The sequence below is a fragment of the Panthera uncia genome, chromosome B1 (genome assembly GCF_023721935.1).
Source record: "Panthera uncia isolate 11264 chromosome B1, Puncia_PCG_1.0, whole genome shotgun sequence".
Taxonomy (NCBI): Eukaryota; Metazoa; Chordata; class Mammalia; order Carnivora; family Felidae; genus Panthera; species Panthera uncia.
In genome coordinates, this window is record NC_064811.1 from 149,143,892 (window position 1) to 149,167,440 (window position 23,549).

The 23,549-nt window shown below is 44.0% G+C and overlaps 1 protein-coding gene across 3 annotated transcripts in view; it reads right to left on the reverse strand.

Moving 5' to 3' along the window:
- FDFT1 (farnesyl-diphosphate farnesyltransferase 1) overlaps nt 1-18,285 on the reverse strand; it is a 40,888-nt gene extending 22,603 nt beyond the window's left edge. Inside the window, exons 1-4 of one of the 3 annotated variants that reach the window (XM_049631367.1) lie at nt 18,025-18,285; nt 8,640-8,737; nt 7,619-7,802; nt 1,061-1,189 (exon numbers count right to left, since the gene is read on the reverse strand). In XM_049631367.1, coding sequence (XP_049487324.1) covers nt 1,061-1,189; nt 7,619-7,802; nt 8,640-8,737; nt 18,025-18,261 — 648 coding nt within the window. In that variant the 5' untranslated portion in view covers nt 18,262-18,285. Of the gene's footprint in view, nt 1-1,060; nt 1,190-7,618; nt 7,803-8,639; nt 9,082-18,024 lie in introns of those variants that run through there. The other 2 variants (XM_049631365.1, XM_049631364.1) reach the window with 2 other exon arrangements.
- Nucleotides 18,286-23,549: the final 5,264 nt, after the last annotated feature.

Below are 23,549 nucleotides of genomic sequence, written 5' to 3' on the forward strand. Positions count from 1 at the left end.
CTACTCTGTCTCCTGAAGAAGATAACCTCATCCATGTGAGGTCTCCCACCGCTAATCCCCGCACATACCCATTTATAACCGCCATAGGAATTGGGGGAGGGAGGTCAAGAAACTTGGAACATCTCATACTGTGTTAATTCTGTAAGGAGATGATGGGAAAGAAAAAGGTAAGGTGTTGGAGAGGTGCTCACTCCTCAGCACAACACACCCAAGATCCAAAGTCACTATCTTTGGTTTCTCATTAAACTTGTTTTTGTTTCTAAGGAAACACACATACAATTTAACAGTTTGAGGGATGCCTACTTCTCCCAAACATAATGGGATCAAGTTGGCACCGAGTTTAAAAGTAATCTTGGGTAGGGGCACTTGGATGACTCAGTACGTGAAGCATCTGACTCTGGATTTCGGTTCAGGTCATAAACTCACAGTTTGCGAGATTGAGCCCCACAGTTCGTGAGATCGAGCCTCTGGGTATCAGCATAGAGCCTGCTTGGGATTCTCTCCCCGCCCCCATCCCTCCCCCTCCTCATGCTCTCTCTCTCTCAAAATACATAAACTTTAAATAAATGAATAAATAAACAAATAAATGTAATCTTGTGGTAAGATGGAACTGGAGAAAGGATTCAGATACTAAGGTGTGTACACATACACATGTACTCAGAAACGGAAAAGAAGAAAATAATAAAAAAAAAACATTTTTAAGATATGAAAACCACTGATATCTTTATACTACATGAAGCAATTTGGCCATTTATCTAAAATATCACAGCGAGTCAGAGACACTTTTAGAAGCTTAACATCTGTACTCCTGGGGCAAGTTGTATCTACTTTGGCCTGACTTACTGGTAAACTCCTTCTAGGGCATGGATTAGTTCAAGTATTCAAGGATAAGCCCCTATATTAAGTGTTTATGGTGAGCCATTCAAACTAAACAGATGGGTTGTAAAAGCAGAAAACCTGGACCGGGTAGACAACTTTATCCCTCTTTCTGAACTTGACAGTGAACACCCTCAGCTCTGTCTCACGTACCACACACCAACACTGCTTTGTAACCGCTCACCTTGTCCCACTCCTGTTCGGATGTCACGTGTTTATCCAAAAACTCCGCCATCCCAAATCCCATTTTCCGGCAAATGTCAACAATCACCGTTTGATATTTCTCAGCCAGATTTCTAAACTCGAGGGAGATCTGAAATAGAAATCGCACAAAAAACAGAGAAAATATGAAACATGTAGGTATATTGGGAACCAACATGGTTACCTATAGATTGTAAAACAAAGCAATAGTGGAACCCATTAAGGCTCCCAAATGATTCATCTATAAGCCTAACATCTAGGTTATGCTAGTCTATATACTGAATAATAAACTCAGAAATTTTATAATTATTAAAATAGAAGAGTCTAAAAATGCTAAGATTTCTACACTCAAAAGAAAATTCAAAATCTCACAATATGCTCATCTTTCCAATATATAATAAATAAGATGCCTCAACATAGAGTAGGCATAAACATAAGAATTTTAGGAAGAATGCCCCATTTTAGACAAACCTCATGGGATGGGAGACTCATTCCTGCAAACATGTATCAAGCACTTCCCCCACAACAAGCATTGTTCTAGGCAATGGGGATACACAGCCTTGGAAAGGACCAGAAACTCATGCCCCTGTAAAGTTTACTGAGGAGATCAGCCAATCATTTTCTATCATCAATTCCCAAATTTCTATCTTGAAGTTATAGTGTCTCCCCTCTAGAAGGCTATACATTTTAATTCCTCAAACAACTCAATTTAGCCCAACCTGAGGCATGCTACCCAACAATTTTTTCCATAGCCCAAACTCTAATGTAGAAATCATACTGATATTTTTTAAATTCATTGCTATTATACAAACATCCTAAGTTCAAAGAAGTGTTTATAGGTGATCAAAACACAATATGGAAACACCATGAAACTTCATAAAATGCTACAAAATATTAATAGAGGCAACACACAATACTGGAAACAGTTAACAGACTTTATTAATCATCAGAAGTGTGAGAATGACTTGGTCTGCGTTTGCAGAAATGTTAGAAAAACTTGTTCAAGAAACACCTATACGTAAGGACCTGAGGGAAAACCAGCTGGTGGCACAGCACGGGATTCAGAGGCCTAAGATATTTTACCATTACTCTGAATAACATAAACTGTTAAACCCCTTAAGTCCGGGGTGCCTGGGTGGCTCAGTCGGTTGAGCTCAGGTCATCATCTCTCGGTTTGTGACTTCAAGCCCCACATCAGGCTCGCCACTGTCAGTGCAAAAAAACCTCCCTCTCCCCCCCAAAATTAAAATTGAAATTAAAAACAATCCCAAAAGTCCATAAAATCAATCCAATCTTTCCAGAACACTGTTCTTTCCAGAACAGCTGGAATACAAAGCCAAAAAGTCATTTCTATTACGGACTGAAACAAATGAGCAACTCTTATCAAAGGGCATTTGAATCCCTGAATCTCCTTAGGACCCCATTCTTTCAACAGATCCTTGACTAGGTCATTCTGTTTATGAGAACAAAGACCAGTGAGGTGAGGAAAGAGGAGCGGCTTAGATTCCTTAAAATCAAGCACACCAAAAGAAACACTTCACTGCTGACTGTGAACCATCCCCTTCAACAACTTTTTGGGACTTACCATTATCTAAATATAGAATTCAAAAAATGAAAAAAATATCTAGGAGGGCGCACGGGTGGCTCAGTGGGTTAAGGGTACAACTTCAGCTCAGGTCATGATCGCACAGTTCATGAGTTCAAGCCCCGCTTTCCGGCTCTGTGCTGACAGCTCAGAGCCTGGAGCCTGCTCCGGATTCTGTGTCTCCCTCTCTGTCTCTGCCCCTCCCCTGCTCAGGTGCAGGTCTGTCTCTCTCTCTCTCTCTCTCTCTCTCAAAAATAAACAAACATTAACGACAACAAAAAAAAGGGTGACAGTGAAGAGCCCTATGTTTTCCCAGACACCTGAGGGAGGGAGAGCACTGAGGGGCTCCTCCGTGTTTGGCACCCAGTTTCACATACTCTCTAGGAGCAACAGCAAGCTCTGTTGAGTGAAATGAGCCACAAGGACGGTTTTTGTTTAAATATTTATTCATTTCTGGGAGAGCACAAGCGGGGGAGGGGCAGAGAGGCGGTCAGAAGATTTGAAGCAGGCTCTGCGCTGACAGCACAGAGCTCGAGACGGGGCTCAAACTCATGAACTATGAGATCATGACCTGAGATGAATTGAGACACTCACCCGAATGAGCCACCCAGGCGCCCTGAGCCATGAGGACTTTTTACTGTCCCTCCAGGTAACTGTGTTTCACAACTACAGATTTCTAGGTCCTTGAGTCACACTCTGGTGATTCAAGTACACGAAGGAAGGATAGCATGGTGAATCCGCTAGTATAATGGAGAAAGGCCAAACACCAAAGCAGGGGTCAAGGGTAGCAAGACATTTCCATTAACCTATACTAAAAATTCCCTATAAATTTCAGGACGTTATGATCTAAACACCGGGTAATTCTACCTTCGCTTATTTGCCAAGTCCTGTTTCTGACCAATTTTTAAAAAGGCAGTAAATGGGGCGCCTGGTGGCTCAGTCGGTTAAGCGTCTGACTTCAGCTCAGGTCAGGATCTCACGGATCACTGAGTTTGAGCCCCACATCAGGCTCTCCGCTGTCAGCCCAGAGCCTGCTTCGGATCCTCTGTCTCCCTCTCTCTGCCCCTCCCCTCTCTTGCATGTTTTCTCTCTCTCTCAAAAATAAAATAAATATTAAAATATATAATAAAAAAATAAAAGGGCAGTGAAATATGCCAGTGATTAAATATTAAAACTACATTAACACAAAATCATACAAATAGTAAATCACTAATGAAATATACTTTGTAACTAATTCACAGCTCAATAAATATTATTATTGCTATTATCATTTAAAAATAACCCCATGTTATCTTGAAGACTGCTAGTTTCCACTAGTACCAGGTGAAAAAGATATCTCATCCATAATGTACAATGAGAGTTCTAGAAAGCCTGACTTTCAAATATTGACCACTAAAGCATAAAATACCACGTTCAATCTCAAGGCACACACATTGAGGAAGTGTGCACTTAGAACTGTCTAGGCTTATGCCTAAAATCCACACGGCCTGGGATGAAAGTTATCTTAAAATTATCAGTCGCTTGTTAAACGAGTAACTTGTGAAACAGTACGTTCTGTTCTCCTGCCTTGACAGAGATACCTCCACAACAGCCTGAAGGCCTCAGGTGTGAATTTACAATTCCCTCAGGACTTGGTTCCGAAATGCAGCAGGGCAGACCGCTGATTCCACTCCCAGGCTGCACCCACTCTGCCCAGCATGAGGAGGCCTAGGGGTGCGGTGGCTCAGGGAATTGAGGGTAGGGAATTCCAGATACTCAGAGCATAGTCTAGAAGGGGAGCTGCATCAGTTCTTAGCACCCCCCCCACCCCTTTGAGAGTGAGGAGCCCCCCTTTTGCCTCAGAGTAAGGCCCTCCTTGCTTCAGTCTAAGAGCAGTACTGTACGGGGCACATGGGTGCCTCAGTCGGTTAAGCGTCCGACTTTGGCTCAGGTCATGATCCCACAGTTTGTGAGTTTGAGCCCCGCATCCGGCTCTCTGCTATCAACTTGGAGCCCACTTGAGATCCTCTGTCTCCCTCTCTCTCTACCCCTCCCCCACACCCTCTCTCTCAAAAGTAAATAATAAAACATAAAAAAAGAAATGGCTGTGTGCCATGTCTAAGAAAGAGCAGTACTGTGTGAGTGAGGCCAAGTTATCTATTCTGCCTTTAGGCCCTTGCCCAAAACTGACTGTCCGCCTAACCAGACGGCTTTACCTTTCAAATTGTGCATCTTATTTCAAGGAGATGGTGGGAGAGATCAGCATGTGCACAAACCTTTCCTTAAGAAAGTAAGGCACCGTGGATTTCCATATATTTCTATCTCAATCGAACAAAAGGCTGAAAGGACCTCCAATTCAAAATTACACTCTCACAGGGCGCCTGGGCGGCTCAGTCGGTTAAGTGTCTGACTCTTGGTTTCAGCTTAGGTCACGATCTCATGGTTCATGAGTTCGAGTCCCGCATCAGGCTCTAGGCTGACAGCACGGAGCTTGCTTGGGATTCTCTCTCTCTGCCCCTCCCCTGTTCACTCCCTCTCTTTCTCTCAAAATAAATAAACCTAAAAAAAATTAAAAAACAAAACAAAACACAGTTACACTCTCACAAAACACCTAGCTCCCATAGATTTCACATTCATAAGGATATAAAGGGTTAACAACAGCAAAATAATGATGCCTGGCCTGTACTCTCTGCTCCCTTCTCCTCTTCCAGGGCTAGTCTCTGCTTTCAGGACAGTAGTGCCTGTCAGCTCTCACTCTACTCCCCAACACAGGAAAAGATAGATTTAATGGTGCAATTTTCTTGAACAAACTGTCGTTTTTCCATTGCAATGCAGTATTTATAAAGGAGAAGATTTTGGTTTTCTAAGCATATTGGAATTATCTAAACATTTATCAGCTCTACCCCCCCCAAAATTATTCTAGCATTCACACATTTTCATATCCATTTTTGCTGAGTGGATAGGGGCACCTTGATTTTTAAAATACCTATGACATTTTCCCATGACTAGAAATTATTTGTTATGAATTTACTCAAGTCAAAAGTAGTTTGGAAGGTTTTTTTGGTTTTGGAGGCTCTAGCTAGAATATCACTTTTTAAAGTGAGAATACACATCAATAATAAAGGCTCTGGGAGCAGGGCGCCTGGGTGGTTCAGTTGGTTAAGCACCTGACTTCGGCTCAGGTCATGATCTCACAATTTGTGGGTTCGAGCCCCACATCAGGTTCTGTGCTGACAGCTCGGGGCCTGGAGCCTGCTTCGGATTCTGTGTCTCCCTCTCTCTCTGCCCCTTCCCCGCTCTCTCTCTCTCTCTCTCTCTCTCTCTCTCAAAAATAAACAAATAAATAAATAAAGGCTCTGGGACTCTGTCTGCAGCACTTTCTCTGCATTAGTGGAGTGTCACAAGCTCATCAGTGAATGTCTGTGGATTTCCAGTCAGAGGAAACCCAAGCTCTGCTCATGTGAGAGGTATCCTGGGAGAGTCAAATCACTGGTACCCTCTCTAGGTGAGAGCTCTAATTCCTCACCTAATTATGCATCCCAGGTTCTTCTTCCTCTCTTGTATCATAGCAGTGCACTGGATCAGCTCCACCTAATAATTCCTCACAGACTTTCTCTTTTGGTTTGAATCATACCGTATTTTATTTTTGTCTTTGACAGTGAAGGTATGATCTCAGTACTCTGAAATAGCCCTTCCTCACCCAAGGAGTGTCTCAAACATTCTTCTGTAATGGGTGGATTCCTCGCCTCCCCACTGGAATATAGACCTGTTTCAGTGGCAACAGCCACGTGAGGACTATTCTTCCCCCCAGATTCTAGAAATTGTGCATAAAAAGAAGGGCTTCTTTGGGCTCTTAGAGAACATGAGACTTCGCTAAATCAAACCTTTATTTATAAGATATGAAAGAAACACTTATTTGTGTGATAAGACATGCAAATTCCAGAAAAGACCTAATGACACGTGTAACATAAACTTGTCAATTTTCTAAAGCTCAAGAGTTTAATTATAACCCACTTTACTCCAACAGAATGGACTAAACACCTAGTATTTATAGAATACTTAGTATGCAGCAAGCAATCTTCTAAGTACTTTATTTTCATTTATTTATTTTATTTTAGAGAGGGAGCGTTGAGTGGGAGACAGGGGCAGAGGGAGAGTAGGAGAGATAGACAGAGAGAGACAATCTGAAGTAGGCTCCACCCTCAGCATGGAGCCCAATGCTGGGCTCTGTCTCATGACCCTGGGATCATGACCTGAGCTGAAACCAAGAGGTGGACACTCAACCAACTGAGCCATCCGGGTGTCCCTAAGTACTTTATACATATGCACTTATCAATTCTGAGAGCTCTTAACTTTACAAATGAGGAAACCAAGGCACAGACAAAGGCCATAAGTGGCAGGGCATCATTGTGCTTGTCAGTCCTCACCCCAGCTGCTAAGAGCCTGCTCCCTACCCCATGGCGACTACCCATCAAGAACAACATCAAGAACAACACATCCACACTACCAGGTTAAGGGTACCAGAAGCCTTCGGCTGTATTACATGGCAACGGGTTTTGTGAACGAGCCTGAGAATCCATCTTTTACCACACTGGATTTAGAATGTACCTTTCTGAAGAAGGAAATACTGGACTTCCAAGCAACATACTGGTAACAATAATAGAAGCTAACACCATTCTAACCTGTGTTAAATCTTAGAAATCTCACAGCAATACTATGGGTAGGTAGTATTATTATCTCTATAGATGAAGACACTGACGTTTAGACAGGCTACATCACTAAGCACTGGATACTAAGTGGAAGAGGTGGCAGTCTGGCTTCAGAGTCTTGGCTACCAGAGTTCTTACCCAGCACAGTATATGACACTGTCCTCAGACTGCTTATTTCACTGCTCTCTCCAGGTATGGGGGCTAGCAGCCAACTATATCATCAGTTATCAACACAACCATAGGCAGAAGACATTTGTAATTCCACTACCGTTGGGAAGTCCTCTAGCACTTGTCGATCCTTCTCCTTGCTCTCCATATACCGCCAGTCTGGTTCATAAAGGTAAGAGTGGAAGTTGTGCAACAGTGGGACCTTTTTTTCTACACTGATGGTCATGTCATCTTCCAGAGTGTCCAGAGCCCGGAGGACCAGGTAAAATATGCATACCGCATGGCTGTAAAAAATGGAAGAACTATTAATGTAACAGATAAACATCCAAAGATACGTATTTTAAAATAACATGTCATGAATGCAAACCTCCTATAGCCTTACCTCTAAAGAACTCTGAAAGGAGAGCCAAACCCTTTTGTACTTAATGAGCCATCTCAGCTTTCTTTTCTTAGATAGGAGCAATGGACTTCAGTGGTTTATTTATAAAACACGAAATAAAAAACCTAGCAGCTGGATGTCACAACTACTCCCAGAATGAGTTACATTTAACTACTGTAGAACAACCATACAAAGATCAGCAAACCAAGTGTTTACATGGAGCAAATATTTTGCAGATTAAAATGTCAAAAGACGCTGTAACTTCTAGGTATAAATGCTATCATACACCAAGGCAATTGGTCTAGGTTCATGTATGCAGCCTGCACAGCAGCAACTTGGGAAGAATTAATCCCATATACTAGAATTGCAAAGCAGCATAAGGGAAGCCAAGAAAAAAAATGCATGACCTCCTCAGAGACAGGTTCGGCTGCCAGGACTAAAAAAAGTTAATAAACACCACCATCCACTCCCCCCCCCCCCTTCCTCCCCGCTTCCCTGAAGCTGGGCCCACAGGGCAACTACTGGATAGCTAACTGCCTGGAAGGGCATTCTAAAGTAAATACATGGGTGTTCCAACGAGACACTGCCTTCACTCAGGTGGGGCATGAGTGGGGCACGTTCTAGCTGAGCCACAAGCGGAGACTGCAATGATAGGGACTGTCAGAAAGTAGCTTCGAGTGGCTCAAAGTCCCCTGGAAAAGCCTTCTTGCCCCAAGCAAAAAGGAGCTGTCTGGCCACTCACCGCATTTCCCCATCCAGCGCCTCGATGACAGCTGCGAAACTGCGACTAGTCTGATTGAGATACTTGTAGCAAGTTTTCAAGCTGCTGCTGAGCGAATCCTGCGGGCAGAGAAGACACACGGCGGTGGGAGACGCGGCGGAGCAGGAGTGGGAATGGGGCAGGCGGCCGGCCACCGGCGGGCTCCGCAGCCTGCCGCAGACGCCCTCTCCGCGCGGCCAGTCCTTGGAGGGCCAGGCGGCGGGAGGCAAGGGGCAGCCGCGTGGCGGGGAGCCCGCGCCCGTACCCCGGGGCGCGGCGGCGGGGCTCAGCACCAAGGTCCGCTTGAACAGGGACATGGCCTTGGTGCCGCAGGCGGCTGCGGCCATGGAAATCGCAGGGCTGGCGTAGAATTTTTCCTCCATAGACCCGAGCCGATCCGGGAGGCGCGCCCCAGAGGGCGGGGCGGGCTCTCCCTCCACCCCACCAGGCCAGCGGTAGGCCCAGCGGCTGCGCGCCTCCGCCCGCCCCGCCCACCCAGTCGGGAACGGGGGGGGGGGGGGGGGGGCACCGCCCACCTGAGGTCAGCCCCGCCCCCCCGAGGCCCCAGGCGGGAGACCCCTCCACCACCCCCACCTTCCTCCCGGTCTTCCCCGAGTCCGCAGAACCCTCTGATGGCTGGCGGAGCCCTGTCCCCTCTGCCAAGCTGGCTTTTCCTCCTGATGACAGAACCTCTCCTTGACCAAACTTAAGTCGGGCTCTGAACCTTACATTTCTGTGCTTGTGCCTATCCCCGCAACGCCCAATTTTAGCAATAATCCTGCTACCGATCACCTTGACCGTCCTGCAGGGTTCCTCATCTCCCATCATCCCATCGCCCTGGCCTGCCTCCAGCAAGAATCCCTTTAGGTTAGATCCTTTAGCTAGAACGCCCCTCACCCCAGATGTTTCATCTCAGTCATTTTCCATCCACCGACCCCTTCACTCTGCTCCTTGGCTAGAAATTCCCACTCTTCCTTGTCGTATTCGAAATTGAGCCCAAGTCTATACTGGGGTCTCTTTTCCCCTTTAGTTTTTCTGAATAAAACCTGTTTCTCCCACTTTACTGTCCACCTCTGGCTTTTAACACCTGTTGAACGTCTTCTATCCCCTGGAAAGCTAGCTGTTACTTTTAATATTTCTAATCCTCTTTCTCTTTCAAACTAGTGAGCTGTAATGAGCTGCTTCCTGAACTTTACTCTTCCCTAAGAAAAACGAGAATCATTTCTCCAGGAAAAAAAAAAAAAGCCATGTTTTCAATTCAAGCACATCTCAAAGAATTGCTGACTGTGTGTGTATGTGTGTGTTTTACAGACTTTAATTTTAGAGCTATTTTACGTTCACAAGAGAATTCAGTGCGAAGTACAGAGTTTCCATGTACTTACTCTCCCCCCAACCCCAGTCTCCTCACTGTCTTTGTAAGAGAAGGAAACATTTGAAATATCAAACAGGACAGTGGTTAAAAATATACATATGGCATATCACTAGTTGGATATACCACTTTGGAATGTTAACAATGAACCCTGAACCCCAGCGGACCCATGTCCTTTTCATATGTGTATATTAACTAGATTTCCTATCATGGATGCATATCATACTGTCAAGAGAGTTAACCTTTAAACAAAAGTCATATACTCATGAGAATTTCATTTCAGTTCAATTAAAAAAATGTTCAATTAAAAAAATTATTAGTAAAGGGGTGCCTGGGTGGCTCAATTGGTTAGGCCTCTGACTTTGGCTCAGGTGGTTTGTGGTTTGAGCCCTGTGTGGGGCTCTGTGCTGATGGCTCAGAGCCTGGAGCCTGCTTTGGATTCTGTGTCTTCTTCTCTCTCTATGCCCCTCCCCTGCTCACACTCTCTGTCTCTCTTTCTCTCAAAAATAAATAAACATTTTTTTAAAACTTTAATTATTAATAAAAATTAATATTTACTGAGTACTGTATATTAGTAAAATCATTTAGTGCAGTGTCTGGCATATAAAAATACTCAGTGAAGGTTTGATGAATAAATGAATACATTCAGAGTATTTAAAAACCATTCACCAACTCCTTCCCTCTCAAGTGTGGAGAGGCAAGGCTTCACAATGAAACAAAAGAAACAGAACAACAGCTATTACTGATCTCCATGGCAAGCTCTCCACATAAACTGTTGTTACCAGGCCACAATGATGCCTTTCTCCGCACTGCCAAATGTTTTAATCCTCAGCTATACCTAATGGCTTTGGGGCTGATTTCCAACCATGAGTTCCATTAAAAAGCTAGACAGCAGCAACCTTAAAGAATACTACCCACCCCTCCTTACCAACACCTCCTCCACTCTTATAACAAAGTCAATAACTCCCTTCCCTATCTCCTTCCATCACTCTTTTTTGGCCACCTATTTGTTTCAGTTCCTCGCTCTGAACAGTAAGTTCTTCAAATTATCAAGAAGATATAGGAAGCTCTAACTACTAAACACTGGAAAAAACTCTGCTCACTATAAAAATTTCCACTGCTTGATTCGCATGAGTTGGCAGGCAGGGGAGGGTGGGAAAAAAGTCTAGGGCTAACTGCTGCCTGTCCCTAGAGCCTCCTGACATTGTCCATTGCTGTCTGAGATGAAGTACACTCCAGAGAACTCTCAAGTAAGAGAAAACAGGGATGAAGGGCATTTGGAGGAAGAGTGTGCAGTGGCCAGAAGTGCAAGACTGAGCTTCCAGGACTGGGGCTCCAGCCTCCTCAAGTTCCACAAGCTACCAACCTTTCTGACAGCTTTCCTTAAGACTTTAACACAGATCGCTCAGAATAGGGAGAAACCCTACACACGGAGCCAAATTTATGTAACAATAAGATTAATAACTACCATATGTTGGGCAGATACTACGTGCTAAGCACAATACAGACATTACCTTTTACCCGTACAAAACGCTTTAAGGAAGATATTACAGACCTACACCCACCTACATCGAATCTTCATGGCCAGATGTGTGCAGAATTCAGAATTTTTAGTGTTGTAGAAAGCAGGCAATAAGACGCATATACAGCCTCGGTTGTTATGGAGTAACGTCCCATAATTAATTGTTAATATTTCTTCTGCACAGCAGTGTGAATATACTAAGCCAGGATCATTTTGATTCAGGGCAGGTTTGCTGCCAAATGATCTTGAGCCACATTTATGAAAACGCTCCTCATTTTCAGATCATTTGCCAGTTGGGAAATTGTGGCCAACGGCCTGTGATCAATATTTCTACTTTATAGATGAAGAAACTGCTGCCTGGAGCTTAAGTTACCAAAAGTTATTTAGCTAAGAGTCAGGATTTAGACTTGATAGAAGCCAGAAATGAATCATTATGAAACATCTGCTTTTTCCACTATGTGCCCCTCTGAGTGATGTCATACAACTTGCAGGTGGCAGCAAGTCCCTATTTACTGAAATGCTCCTAAAAATTCAGTATAAATTAAGTTTACTGAACCCTGAATCCTACAGCCAAATCCTTTTGTGACAGAAATAGTCAGCCTTCAATATCTATGAAGTGTACATTTCCCCCCAGTTTCTTTGTTAATTAAGAGAGAAACTAAGATCATGTTAAGCTAAGGAAAACGTATGGTCCTATGTTTCCTCTATTTAACTATTTTCTTTTTTAATGGCTCTTTGGGCTTAAAAAGGACTCAGAAAAGCTGCAGGCAACAAAACAAATAACATTATACTGTATTGTTCATCAAATCTTGGAGCTAGAAGAGTCTCACTTAAAAAGAAAATCAAGAGATAATAGCGTGGAAGGTCTTTCTCCTACCTCCTTATCACTTCTCTCTCTAGGAATAACCAAGGCTACCATTTTCTCCAACACTTATTTTATAGAGGAGACTTGAGAATGAGAGAAGTCAAGTCTCTAGACTCTGGGGTAAGGGGTGCTAACCCCCACATTGTAGAAAATCTGCATATAACTTTTGATTCCCCAAAATCTTAACTACTATTAACCTACTGATGACCAAAAGCCTTACTGATAGCATAAAGTCAGTTAACAAATAATTTCGTATGTCATATGTGTAAGTTTGAGAAAAGAAAATGTTATTAAGAAAATCCTAAGGTTGGGGGGGACACCTGAGTGGCTCAGTTGGTTAAGCATCGGACTTCAGCTCAGGTCATGACCTCAGTTTGTGAGTTCGAGCCCCACACTGGACTCTCTGCTGTCAACACAGCAGAGCCTGCTTGAGATCCTCTGTCCCCCTCTCTGCCCCTCCTCCACTAGCGCTATCTCTCTCTCTCTCAAAAATAAACAAACTTAATGGGGCACCTGGGTGGCTCAGTCGGTTAAGCGTCCGACTTCGGCTCAGGTCATGATCTCATGGTTTGTGAGTTCGAGCCCAGCTTTGGCCTCTGTGCTGACAGCTCGGAGCCTGGAGCCTGCTTCGGATTCTGTGTCTCTCCATCTCTTGGCCCCTCCCCTGCTCATGCTCTGTGTCTCTCTGTCTCTCAATAATAAATAAATGTGTAAAATAAATAAAGGAAATCATAAGAGAAAATACATTTATAGTACTGTACTGCATTTATCAAAAAAATCCATGTATAAGTAAATCTGTGCAGTTCAAACTCATGTAGTTCAAGGGTGAACTGTATTTGCTTTTTTTCATTCTCTCTCTCTTCCTCTAGCATGTAAGTAAGGCTCATAAAAGCAAGGTCTTCACCTATCTTGTTTGCTGTTATATCTTCAGCACCTAAAATGATATCTGACATGCAATTGGTGGTCACATATTTGGGAAGGAAGAGAAGAAGGGAGAGAGGGAGAGAGGGAGAGAGGGAAAGAGAGAGGGACAGAAGGAAAGAGGGGGAAAGGAAAGGAAAGGAAAGGAAAGGAAAGGAAAGGAAGCTAATCTACATCAGATTAAGAAGGGAAGAAAGGAACTAGGAATTATAGAGTATCTGGGACGTGCCAGGAGTGACAGTGGTGGGATCTAATCAGCTATCTGAGGCCAGTCAAACCTAAGCTCTTCATCCAGGGCAAACTAGAAGCATGGAGGTTTTCAGACTAGCCTGAGTTGGCATCCTGGATCCACTTCTTGCAAGCCAGGTGACTTTGAATTTATCTGATTGCTTTATGCCACTGTTTCCTAATCTGTAAAATAGCAGTAATAATAATACTTCTCACTTTAGGGCTGTTGTCAAGATTGACTAAGTGTGATGAGTTACAAACTGGCCACAGGAGTTTATGGCTCTTTCCATCAGGGGATACGGTTTTTCTCCACATCCTTGAATCTGGGTTCCCTTGTGACTATTTTTGGTCAATAAAACAGTAGCAAATGTGATTCCAACAGAGGCTTGAAAACTCCAGCTGCCATGCGGAAGCCAAGGGCTAGCCTGCTGGATGATGAGACACATATGGCCTGGTCTCCCCTTAACACTGCAGCCTACAGCCTGCTAACCACCAGATGGCCCAGCCATAAGCCAGCCAGCCAGCTGAGCAAGCCCAGAAGAAATCAACCAAACTGGCCTGGACTAGTAGAACTCCCGAGCTCTCCCAGATGACTATGAACTAAAGTTGTTGATATTTTGAGTCACTGAGTTTTTTTGTAAATTGTGGTAAAATATACATAAAGTTTATCACCTTAACCATTTTTAAGTGTTCAGTTCAGCAGTGTTAAATACAGTCACATTGGTGTGTAACCAGTCTCCAGAATTAAGTCCCTCAGTTTTGGAATGGTTTGTTACTCAGCAAAAGCTAACCTAATACACTGAGATAACAGACTTGAAGAGCTCAGCGTAGTGCCTGGCAAACATAAGAACACAATAAATGATGTCCATTGTTATTATTAGGTAATTATTATCATTATTAATTTGATTATTCTAACTCACAATATAATTTCTTCCCAATCCCACCCACGTCGAATTTGTGTTCCAAAAATGTTGCTTTCATTGTGTCACAGTTCTGCTCTTAACCATCACCTGCTTTACTGATCACAGCTCAGCTTTTGGACTCCCACATGCACTTAATGAATTTTATACTTCTAGCTTTCACTCTTTCATTTCAGCCAAGTTGGTTTCCTCATCATCCCACACACATCATGCTTAGTCCTATATAACCTGGCCCATGGTAGCTTTTACTGAAGATCCTCCCCACTAAACTAAATCTAACGGTTTACAAAGTACTTTTCCTGTGTTTTCTGAAAACTTTTCCCTCTAAAACATTTCTAATTTCACTAAAATTTCCTGAAATCAAAATGTACTTAAGAATACTTGGCACTCCCTAGGCTATCTTACTTTTGTACACCTATTCTCCATTAGATTGTGAACACATCAGAGTGGGCATTTTCCACCCTGTGTCCATCACACTCAAGTGGGTCAATTTTAGCTGAATCTGGATAATCCTCTGTTTGAGGCGTCTCTGTGGTCCAACGCCTGACTGATAAGCAGCATGGTGGGGTTTAGAGAATGAGCTCTGCAGTCAGACAGCCAGAGTTAAAGACAGGCTCCACCCCTGAATAACTAGACCTCCGGCAATTAATTAACCTCTCTATGTCTCTGCTCTTCATCTATAAAACAGTAAAAATAACAGTACCTTCCTCATAAGATTACTGGAAGGTTTAAAAAATAGATGCAAGGAGGTGTATAAAATAATGCTTGGCACACACAAAGAGCTCAATAAACGTTAGTCATTATTATGAAACCCTTTATCTAAAAGGTAAAGATCGAGGTTTAAAAAGTGTTTCAGCACAGGGGCACCTGGGTGGCTCAGTCGGTTAAGCATCGGACTCCAGCTCAGGTCGCGAGCCCCATATTGGGCTCTCTGCTGTCAGCACAGAGCCCACTACAGATTCTGTGTCTCCCTCTCTCTCTGCTCCTCCACCACCTCTCAAAAATGAATAAATAAAACATTATATATATATATATATATATATATATATATATATACATACATACACATATATATATGTATTTTTTTTGAAGTGTTTCATCAGGGCATCAAGATGGAATAAAAGGTCTTGAACAAGTGCAATTAGGAATCTGACTGACCCCAATTCTAAGCCCACAGCATGATGAGACTGCCTAAAAAAGACAGTGAATGTGACAGGGAGGTAAGATGGAGAAAAGGACTTTAGTTGTATATGGCCCTTTTATTTCTTAAGAAAAAAAAGATGAAGCAAATATAGCAAACACTTACTATACGATATAGTTAATCTTGGAAATAGAAAATGGTTTGTTAGAGTTTTTTCAGTATTTTTCTACTTGCTTGAAATATTTTATAATTAAAATACATTTTTTAAAGTGAAAGCAGTCTTCAACTATGTTACATAGAAATACTGCATCCATAAAGAAGGAATTTAAAGTTCTGAAATGCGCAGACCAACCCGAAAGAGTACTGTTCAACTTTGGACACTAGACTTTAAAGGGAGAGAGAACAGGCTGGTAAATGATCTGGAAAGAAAAACATATAATGAATAACTAAAGGAAGAACATAGAATATTTGGTCTGGCTATCAGTGTTCCTACTAAGAACAGGACAGTTCTCTTAAAATATGTCAAGTGCTGGATTACAAACATGGATTAGACCCTGGCTCCAGGGGGAGAACAGAGTGAAAACAATCCTGCTTACTGTACTAGAAGGTAGCACTTCCTAAAATCGAAAAATGTCTGGGGGGTGAAGTGGGCAAGTCTCCAGAGGCAGTGAACTACTTGTCACAGGTAGTGCCCAGGAGACTGTACAAACTGGTTTGTAAAGCAGTGACTATGCGTTTTGGGTCACAGATCCCAGAAGGATAGGATAATAGTGGACACTGTTCTCTCAAAACACACAAATGTACAATAACATAAATATTTGCAAATAATTTCAGGAAAGCTCCAAAAACTCTCAGTAAGAATCTCTAATTAAATACCTACTGAACAAGGCACAGGAGCATCCCTCAAAAAAGGACTCCCCTGTCCCAGCCAGAAGTGATTTTTCCCTTTTATAAATGTCCTTATGCATTTACTATATTCTGCCACATTTACTTAAGTTTATCTTGTTTAAAACACTAGAGGTTTCTTGGGGGTAGTGTACCCACCTTTTATTCATTAATTCACCAAAGGTACATCGAACAAGATTTCTACATCCAAATAGCTTAAAAATCCAGAATCAAATATAGAATCTTGGATCTGAAAGGGATTTGGGGGCCACCATACAAGACCGTGGGGCCGATATAAGGTAAGCAGTACTAGAGAAAATGGTTGAGGGAGTTTCACAGGTAACTTGTTATGGTGCTTTTCTAAATTTTCTGTGAACAGTCTTCCAAAGTCTTATTCACTTGACAAGATGGGGAGCATTTTGTGTGTCCTATTTGTCTGTGCATGACATCCTGCCACGGTGCACCCACCATAACATCTAGCACAAAACAGGTGTTTAAAAATGTCTGCTGAATGGTCACTAGGGGTGGCACTGACTGAAGCTAGACCCTGAAGGATGACATGGATCCTGAGTTATGAAAAAAATTTTTCTGATGGGAAATTTAAAGTGTTTACTTAATAAAGGACACCAATTAAGAGTGCATTTAAGCAAAAAATAGTATGTGTGATGTTTCCATTGGCAAAAAGAATTTAAAACTTTTGATACAACCCACTAATTCGGCTGAATGTATTTATTCATACACTAATCACTTAAGAGTAAGTTTCTTGTTGGAATAAATACCTTTGTAAGCATTCAGTTAACAAAGGATACAAGAATGAGGCAGATGAAATATAAATAAATAAAACCAAGTCTGGCCTTCAAGCAACCAACAATGTTGCTAAACGACAGACATGCAGGTAACTAAAGAGCTTGGAAGAGTAAATATGTGTTATAAAAAAAACCCTAAGAAGCACTGGAGAATAAGGGATTGATCAGACCCGAGGAAAGTGAGGGAAGCTTATAGAAGTGATGTAACCGAAAACTGGAAGGATGAGCAAGGTTTCATTCCAGAAAAGGTACTGGGACAATATCTGCATAGCTTTTTACATTCACCAAATTCTCTCACAGGTCCTCCCCCACTTAATCTACCCACACAATCTCAATTTTGCAATCACCAGTTAAGACACAGATAACATCAATGCTCAAGGACAGACGGAAAAGTGAAGAAAAACGACCTGGCAAGCAATGTCTTGAAAGAGCAGAAACATCAAGACAACCTGGGGTAGGGTTGGAGAGGGAAGAGGAGGCCTACCACCTGGGCCCCATTTGGGGTTAGGAAAGCAGAGTTAGGCTGGGCCGGTGGGGCCGCCAGAAGGGGCGGGGGTCTGCCGCCCCGAGGGAAGAAGGGCGCCTGAGGCGTTTGGCACCCGCTCGCCGCACCCTCCACCCAGGATTTTGGGCCGGGTCGGCCAGGCCTCAGGCCCGGCGCCGCGCGCAGCCGCCCCGCCCCAGCCAGGATGCAGGGATGCTCTGCCCACCTGGTCCATCTTGGGTATCACCTTCCGCCGGCCCCCCATCTGGAAGCGCAATAGGTTGTAGAACTCCTCGGGGCGCCCCAAGCACTTCACGAACTCCATTCTGGCGGCGGGCGGCGGGTCCGGGGGATCGGTGCTCACCTCCCGGTATACCTCCGGTGGACACCCGCCCGCACACAGCAAAAGATTAAAGCCAAGAGGCGCGGCGGGTGGGGCGGGGCGTAGGCGGGCCCAGTTCATGATGCCACGCCCACATCCCGCCCATCTCAACGGGTCCCTGGCTCTCGCGCCGCTTCTCGTGGGCTCGCGGGGTGGACTGACGGCCTCTGATTGGCTAGGACCACTCGCACCAGGCAGACGCCGGCCAATCGACGGTAGGATGAGGCTGGCGTGACGACCACACCCTCTAAGCTAATTGGAGATGAGAAAGGAACAGGCGAACGGGATTGGTGCTTCTATGGGGGCGGGCCTTTTCCCTCTCTCTAGGTGGAGCTTGGGGCTCGAGCACAGAGGGAACCAAACTAGGACGCTGCGGCCTAGGTGCAGTGGATTCTGGCTCAGGCGCGGGTGTTTGGTGAGAACCAAGCAGAGAAGAGCCCAGAGGGCGACAGTCCGCTATGATTTCGTCAGTAATCCCTCCACCTGTTTATTCGTGTTTGTCCTGTCGGCTAGATTAGCTCTTCAGTGCCGCGCTCTGGGCGCCGCCGCGCACCTCCTGTGCTGGATCCGCGCAAAGCAAAAGGCGAGTGGGCCCACCACCAAGGTGTAGGTGCTTACTGCAACACAGGAGAGCAAAAGCTTGGCAGAGTCATCCGCGGCCCTTGCAACCCCATGGAATCCCGGGCACCTGCCCCCAGCAGTAACACCCCTTCTTTGCCCGCTTCACAAAGCCTTTCACTTCTTTCTGGCTGATATCACTCACTCCTGGAAATTAAACAACAGGACCTCTTTAAATAAGTGTTTTAGACCCCACTTTGTCCCCAAAATGAATCTGAGGCGTTTCTATAACCTCTGTTACAGGGATGTGGAAATTTGTATCTCCATCTGAGATCTCTCCAGTCCTAGAAACGACTTGCACACTCCCACACCCAATCTATTTTAACACAGCAACCAGCAATCACTTTGAATTTAAGCCAGATGCAATTACTGCCTAAAACCCTGAAACCTCTTCCCTGTTTAGTAAAAGCCTAAGTCCCTACAAGTGTCCAAAGGCCTGTATCATTACCCCTCCACCCCCATTACCTCTTTGGCCTCCATCTTTTCTCTCCCCTTCTCTGGCCCTAGGGCCTTTTTGTATAGCTGTTCACTTCACCCTTCCTGCAATATCTTACCGCCAGATACCCAGCTCCTTCATGTCCTTGATGAAATCTCACCTCATTTAGGCCCACCCGGATCATTCTATTTTACACGGCGTTTGTCCCCCCACACCCACCGCACTGCTGATCCCCATCCTGCTCTAGTTTTCTCCATAGAATTTATCATGTGCTAATACAAGGTTTACTTATGATTAGTGTCTGTTTCCTCTTGCTGGAGGAAGATGATAGATAGATCTTTGTTTTGTTCACTAACACACCAAGTATCTAGAACAGTGCCCGACACATACTAGTTGCACAATGAACGTTTACTGAACTAAGCCGGACCCCCTCTTTGGTGTTCCCCAAACAGTGCAAGCTTAACATGTCCATAACTGAAATCTCCCACTGAAACTGTTTTTCTGGTGAATAGCACTAACAACCTCTCAGCTGCCAAATTATCAAATCCAGATGTCATCCCTAACTCCTCCTTTCTCTCCCTAAACTTGTCCCCTTTGAAATCATTCATCAAGTCTAGAGTCCAAGAAACAAACATCTCTCGTCTTAATCTCTCCTCTCTGATCCATCTTGGTTTAAGTCCCATCTTCTCTCCCAAACTATTTTGAAATCAACTTCGCATCTCTCTCTCTCCATGCATGCCTAGTGACAGCTTGAGTAATTTATTTAAAACACACACTTGATTATATTACCCTCTTGCCTACAATTCTTCAATTTTAAATTCCTCAAAGGAAATGCTTTCAATAATATTAATGATTCTGGCATAAAATAAAAACTCTCTCGGGGTGCCTGGGTGGCTCAGTCGGTTAAGCGTCCAGCTTCGGCTCAGGTCATGATCTCGAGGTTCACGAGAGCCTACTTCCGATCCTCTGCCCCGCTCCCTGTCTCTCTCAAAATAAATAAACTTTAAAAAAGAAAGAAATAAAGTTCTCTCATCATTTGGCACCTCCATTCCTTTTTTTGGATTTTAGCCACCTTCTATCCCATCACTACCCTAACTTCTAGCCCTGAACCAGCCCTGGCAGCACCTGCAGACCTCAAACAGGCCACAGTATACCCCAGTCTCGGCCCCAGTAATTCTCCTCTAGCATGCTCTCCCTTGCTCCTCACCTAGCCACCCACCTCACGTTCATTACAGCTTAAATGGAATCCCCTCCTTCGGAAATCCTTTTCTGAAGTTCCCTGGCCTCACCATTATCTGTTCTTTAGATTCAACAGGCATCCACCGAACATCAGCAATGTGGCAGGCACTGAAAAAAACAAAGATGAGCAAGATGAGCTTTCACCCCAAAGAGCTTCCAGAGGCACCACACCAGACACGGTTGCATAATGGTGCTGGTATTTATGAGAGACATGGTTGAATCCTAATCCAGCTCCCCGAGTCTGACCTGTGTGTCCAACCAGAGACTAAGTATACAAATAGTCAATGGCCAGACCATATACCATAGCAACACTCTGACCCACAACCTCTGCAGCAGCAGGCCCAGAATAGTCAGGACCAGGTCAGTAACTTCTCTATTGCGCTTCCTTTCCACTCAAGAACAACCACAGAAAGCCAAAGAAATCGCATAAGATATCCAGCTGCCAGGTAGCCTGCTTCCAGCTTCTCTATGCCAACCTCCTCCAATCAGCACACCTGAGTCCTTCCTTTTTGTTCATTATAAAGCTTTCCCACTCCCCTGCCTGAGTCTCTGCCAAATGCGGATGACAAGTGACAGTGGCTGATGCCCTTGCTATATAGCAAGCTCTGAATAAAGGGCCTCATTTGTTCTTATCTCAGTAGTCTTTATTTCCATAAACCTTAGTACTTGGATCATGTTCATCAGATGCTCTCATCTTGAAATTGGTGTGGTCCAAAATCTCTTTTCTGTCTCTTCACTGTGAACTCAAGGCCAGAGACCATGTTGAAATGTAACACCTGGCACAGTGCTTGCCACATAACAAAACCTCCACTACTTTCTGTGGAATAAAAATGCTTGAAATTGGGACTGTACTAGAACTTTTATTTTCATTTTTTTTATTTACTTGTTTTAAGATTTTATATTTTATATATACGGCTTAAAGTTTATTTACTTTGGGAGAGAGAGAGTGTGTGTGCTAGAGTGTAGGAGTTGGGAAGAGGCAGAGAGAGGGAGAGAGAATCCTAAGCAGGCTCCACGCTGTCAGCACAGAGCCCAACTTTGGGCTCAAACCTGTGAACCGTGAGATCATGACCTGAGCTTAAATCAAGAGTCAGACACTTCACTGGCTGACCCAGCCAGGCACCCCTTTAAAAGATTTTATTTTTAAGCAATCCCAAACCCAACTTGGGGCTTGAACTCCCAACCCCAAGATCAAGAGTCAAATGCTCCACTAAGACTACCAGGCGCCTCTGTACTGGAACTTTTAGAACACAAGATCAGCACTCACTTATCCTCCCCACCCTCAACACAACATTTTTTTCCATAACCTACTGAAACACTTTTAATGCTTTTTGTAATAAGCCAGCCTCCTGCTACGAACATAGGGGTTTTCTTGTCTTTTTTATCCTTGTGTTCCCAGACCCAGCACTTAGAAGCCATTTAAGAAATCTTTATTACAGGGCACCTGGGTGGCTCAGTTGGTTAAGTGTCCGACTTCAGCTCAGGTCACATTTCACAGCTTGTGAGTTTGCCCTGCATCGGGCTCTCTGCTGTCAGCTTGGAGCCTGGTTGCGATTCTCTGTTTCCCTTGCTCTCTGCCCCTACCCCACTCGTGTTCTATCTCAAAAATAAACAAACATTTTTAAAAAAGAGAGAGAGAGAGAGGAGGAGAGGAGAGGAGAGGAGAGGAGAGGAGAGGAGAGGAGAGGAGAGGAGAGGAGAGGAGAGGAGAGGAGAGAAAAAGAAAAAAAGAAAAAGAAAAAGAAAAAGAAAAAAAGAATTTATTGAATGGCTAGGGCCACTGAAACCCATTAAATACCAAGTTTTTCACAATGTCAGTCATCACATAACTCCAGCTCATGAGATAAATAAATCTTTCCCCTAAATCTGTTGAATACGAATCTCACCTCTCCTTACAAGTGAAACCTGGTCTCTCCCTCTATGAATCCCATCCCTCACCTGCAATTCTGTCAAGCAAAAGCCTCTCCTTCCATCCAAAAGGCACAGGATAAGAGTAATTTCACTGTTCTACCCCCCCCCCACCCCTGCTGTTGTTTCTGTACCACCATCACCTCTTTTCTAGCTCCCATTCACTCCACTTATGCCACACCTTCCTCCCTCCTTTCAGGACCAAATAAAACTTTCTGACACCCTCCTGCCATGATGAATAAAATCTTAGAGGGGAGCATGGTAGCTGTGGTTTGTCAGCTCTCCACGTTTCTGCTTCCACATTTCTTCCATGCAGAACCCAGTCTGTGTAATTCTTTTTTTTTTTTTTTAATGTTTATGTACTCTTTGAGAGAGAAGGAGAGAGAACACAGCAGGGCAGGGGCAGAGAGAGGGAGACACAGAATCCAAAGCAGGCTCCAGGTTTTGTGCTGTCAGCACAGAGCCCAACATGGGGCTCGAACCCATGAACCGCGAGATCATGACCCGAGCTGAAGTCGGATGCTCAACTGACTGAGCCACCCAGGCGCCCTCCCCCCTGCCCCCCGCCCCCAGGCTGTGTAATTCTGATGAAGTTCTGATGGTGCCAACAGCAACACCTACAACTCACCTGTTGGTAGGTGCTGTATCTTCCCCATTCTACAGACTTTAGGTAAGTCAGTGAAGTCAGAGAAATAAGAAGTCCTCCTGAGAGGACAGAGCAGGTGTAAGGATGATTCTTCCATGTTTTTCTATAAACTTTATTATTTTATCTTATTTTAGTTTATATTATTTTATTTTATTTCAGAGAGGAAGAGAATGCGAGTGGGGGTGGGGTGGGGGGGTGGAGAGGCAGAGGGAGAGAGAATCCCAAGCAGGTTCTGCACTATCAGCAAGCAAAGAGCCTGACCCGGGGGCTTGATCTAGCAAACAGATCATGACCTGAGCCAAAATCAAGAGTCAGATATGCAACCAACTGAGCCATCGAAGAAGTGTCCCTATTTTGTAAACTTTATCACTTGAATCTTTTGATATCTGTAATTTAAAAGATAATAAAAACACTTTATTTTTTTAAATTTTTTTTTAATGTTAATTTATTTCCGAGACACAGAGAGATAGAGCATGAGAGGGGGAGGGGCAGAGAGAGAGGGAGACACAGAAGGTGAAACAG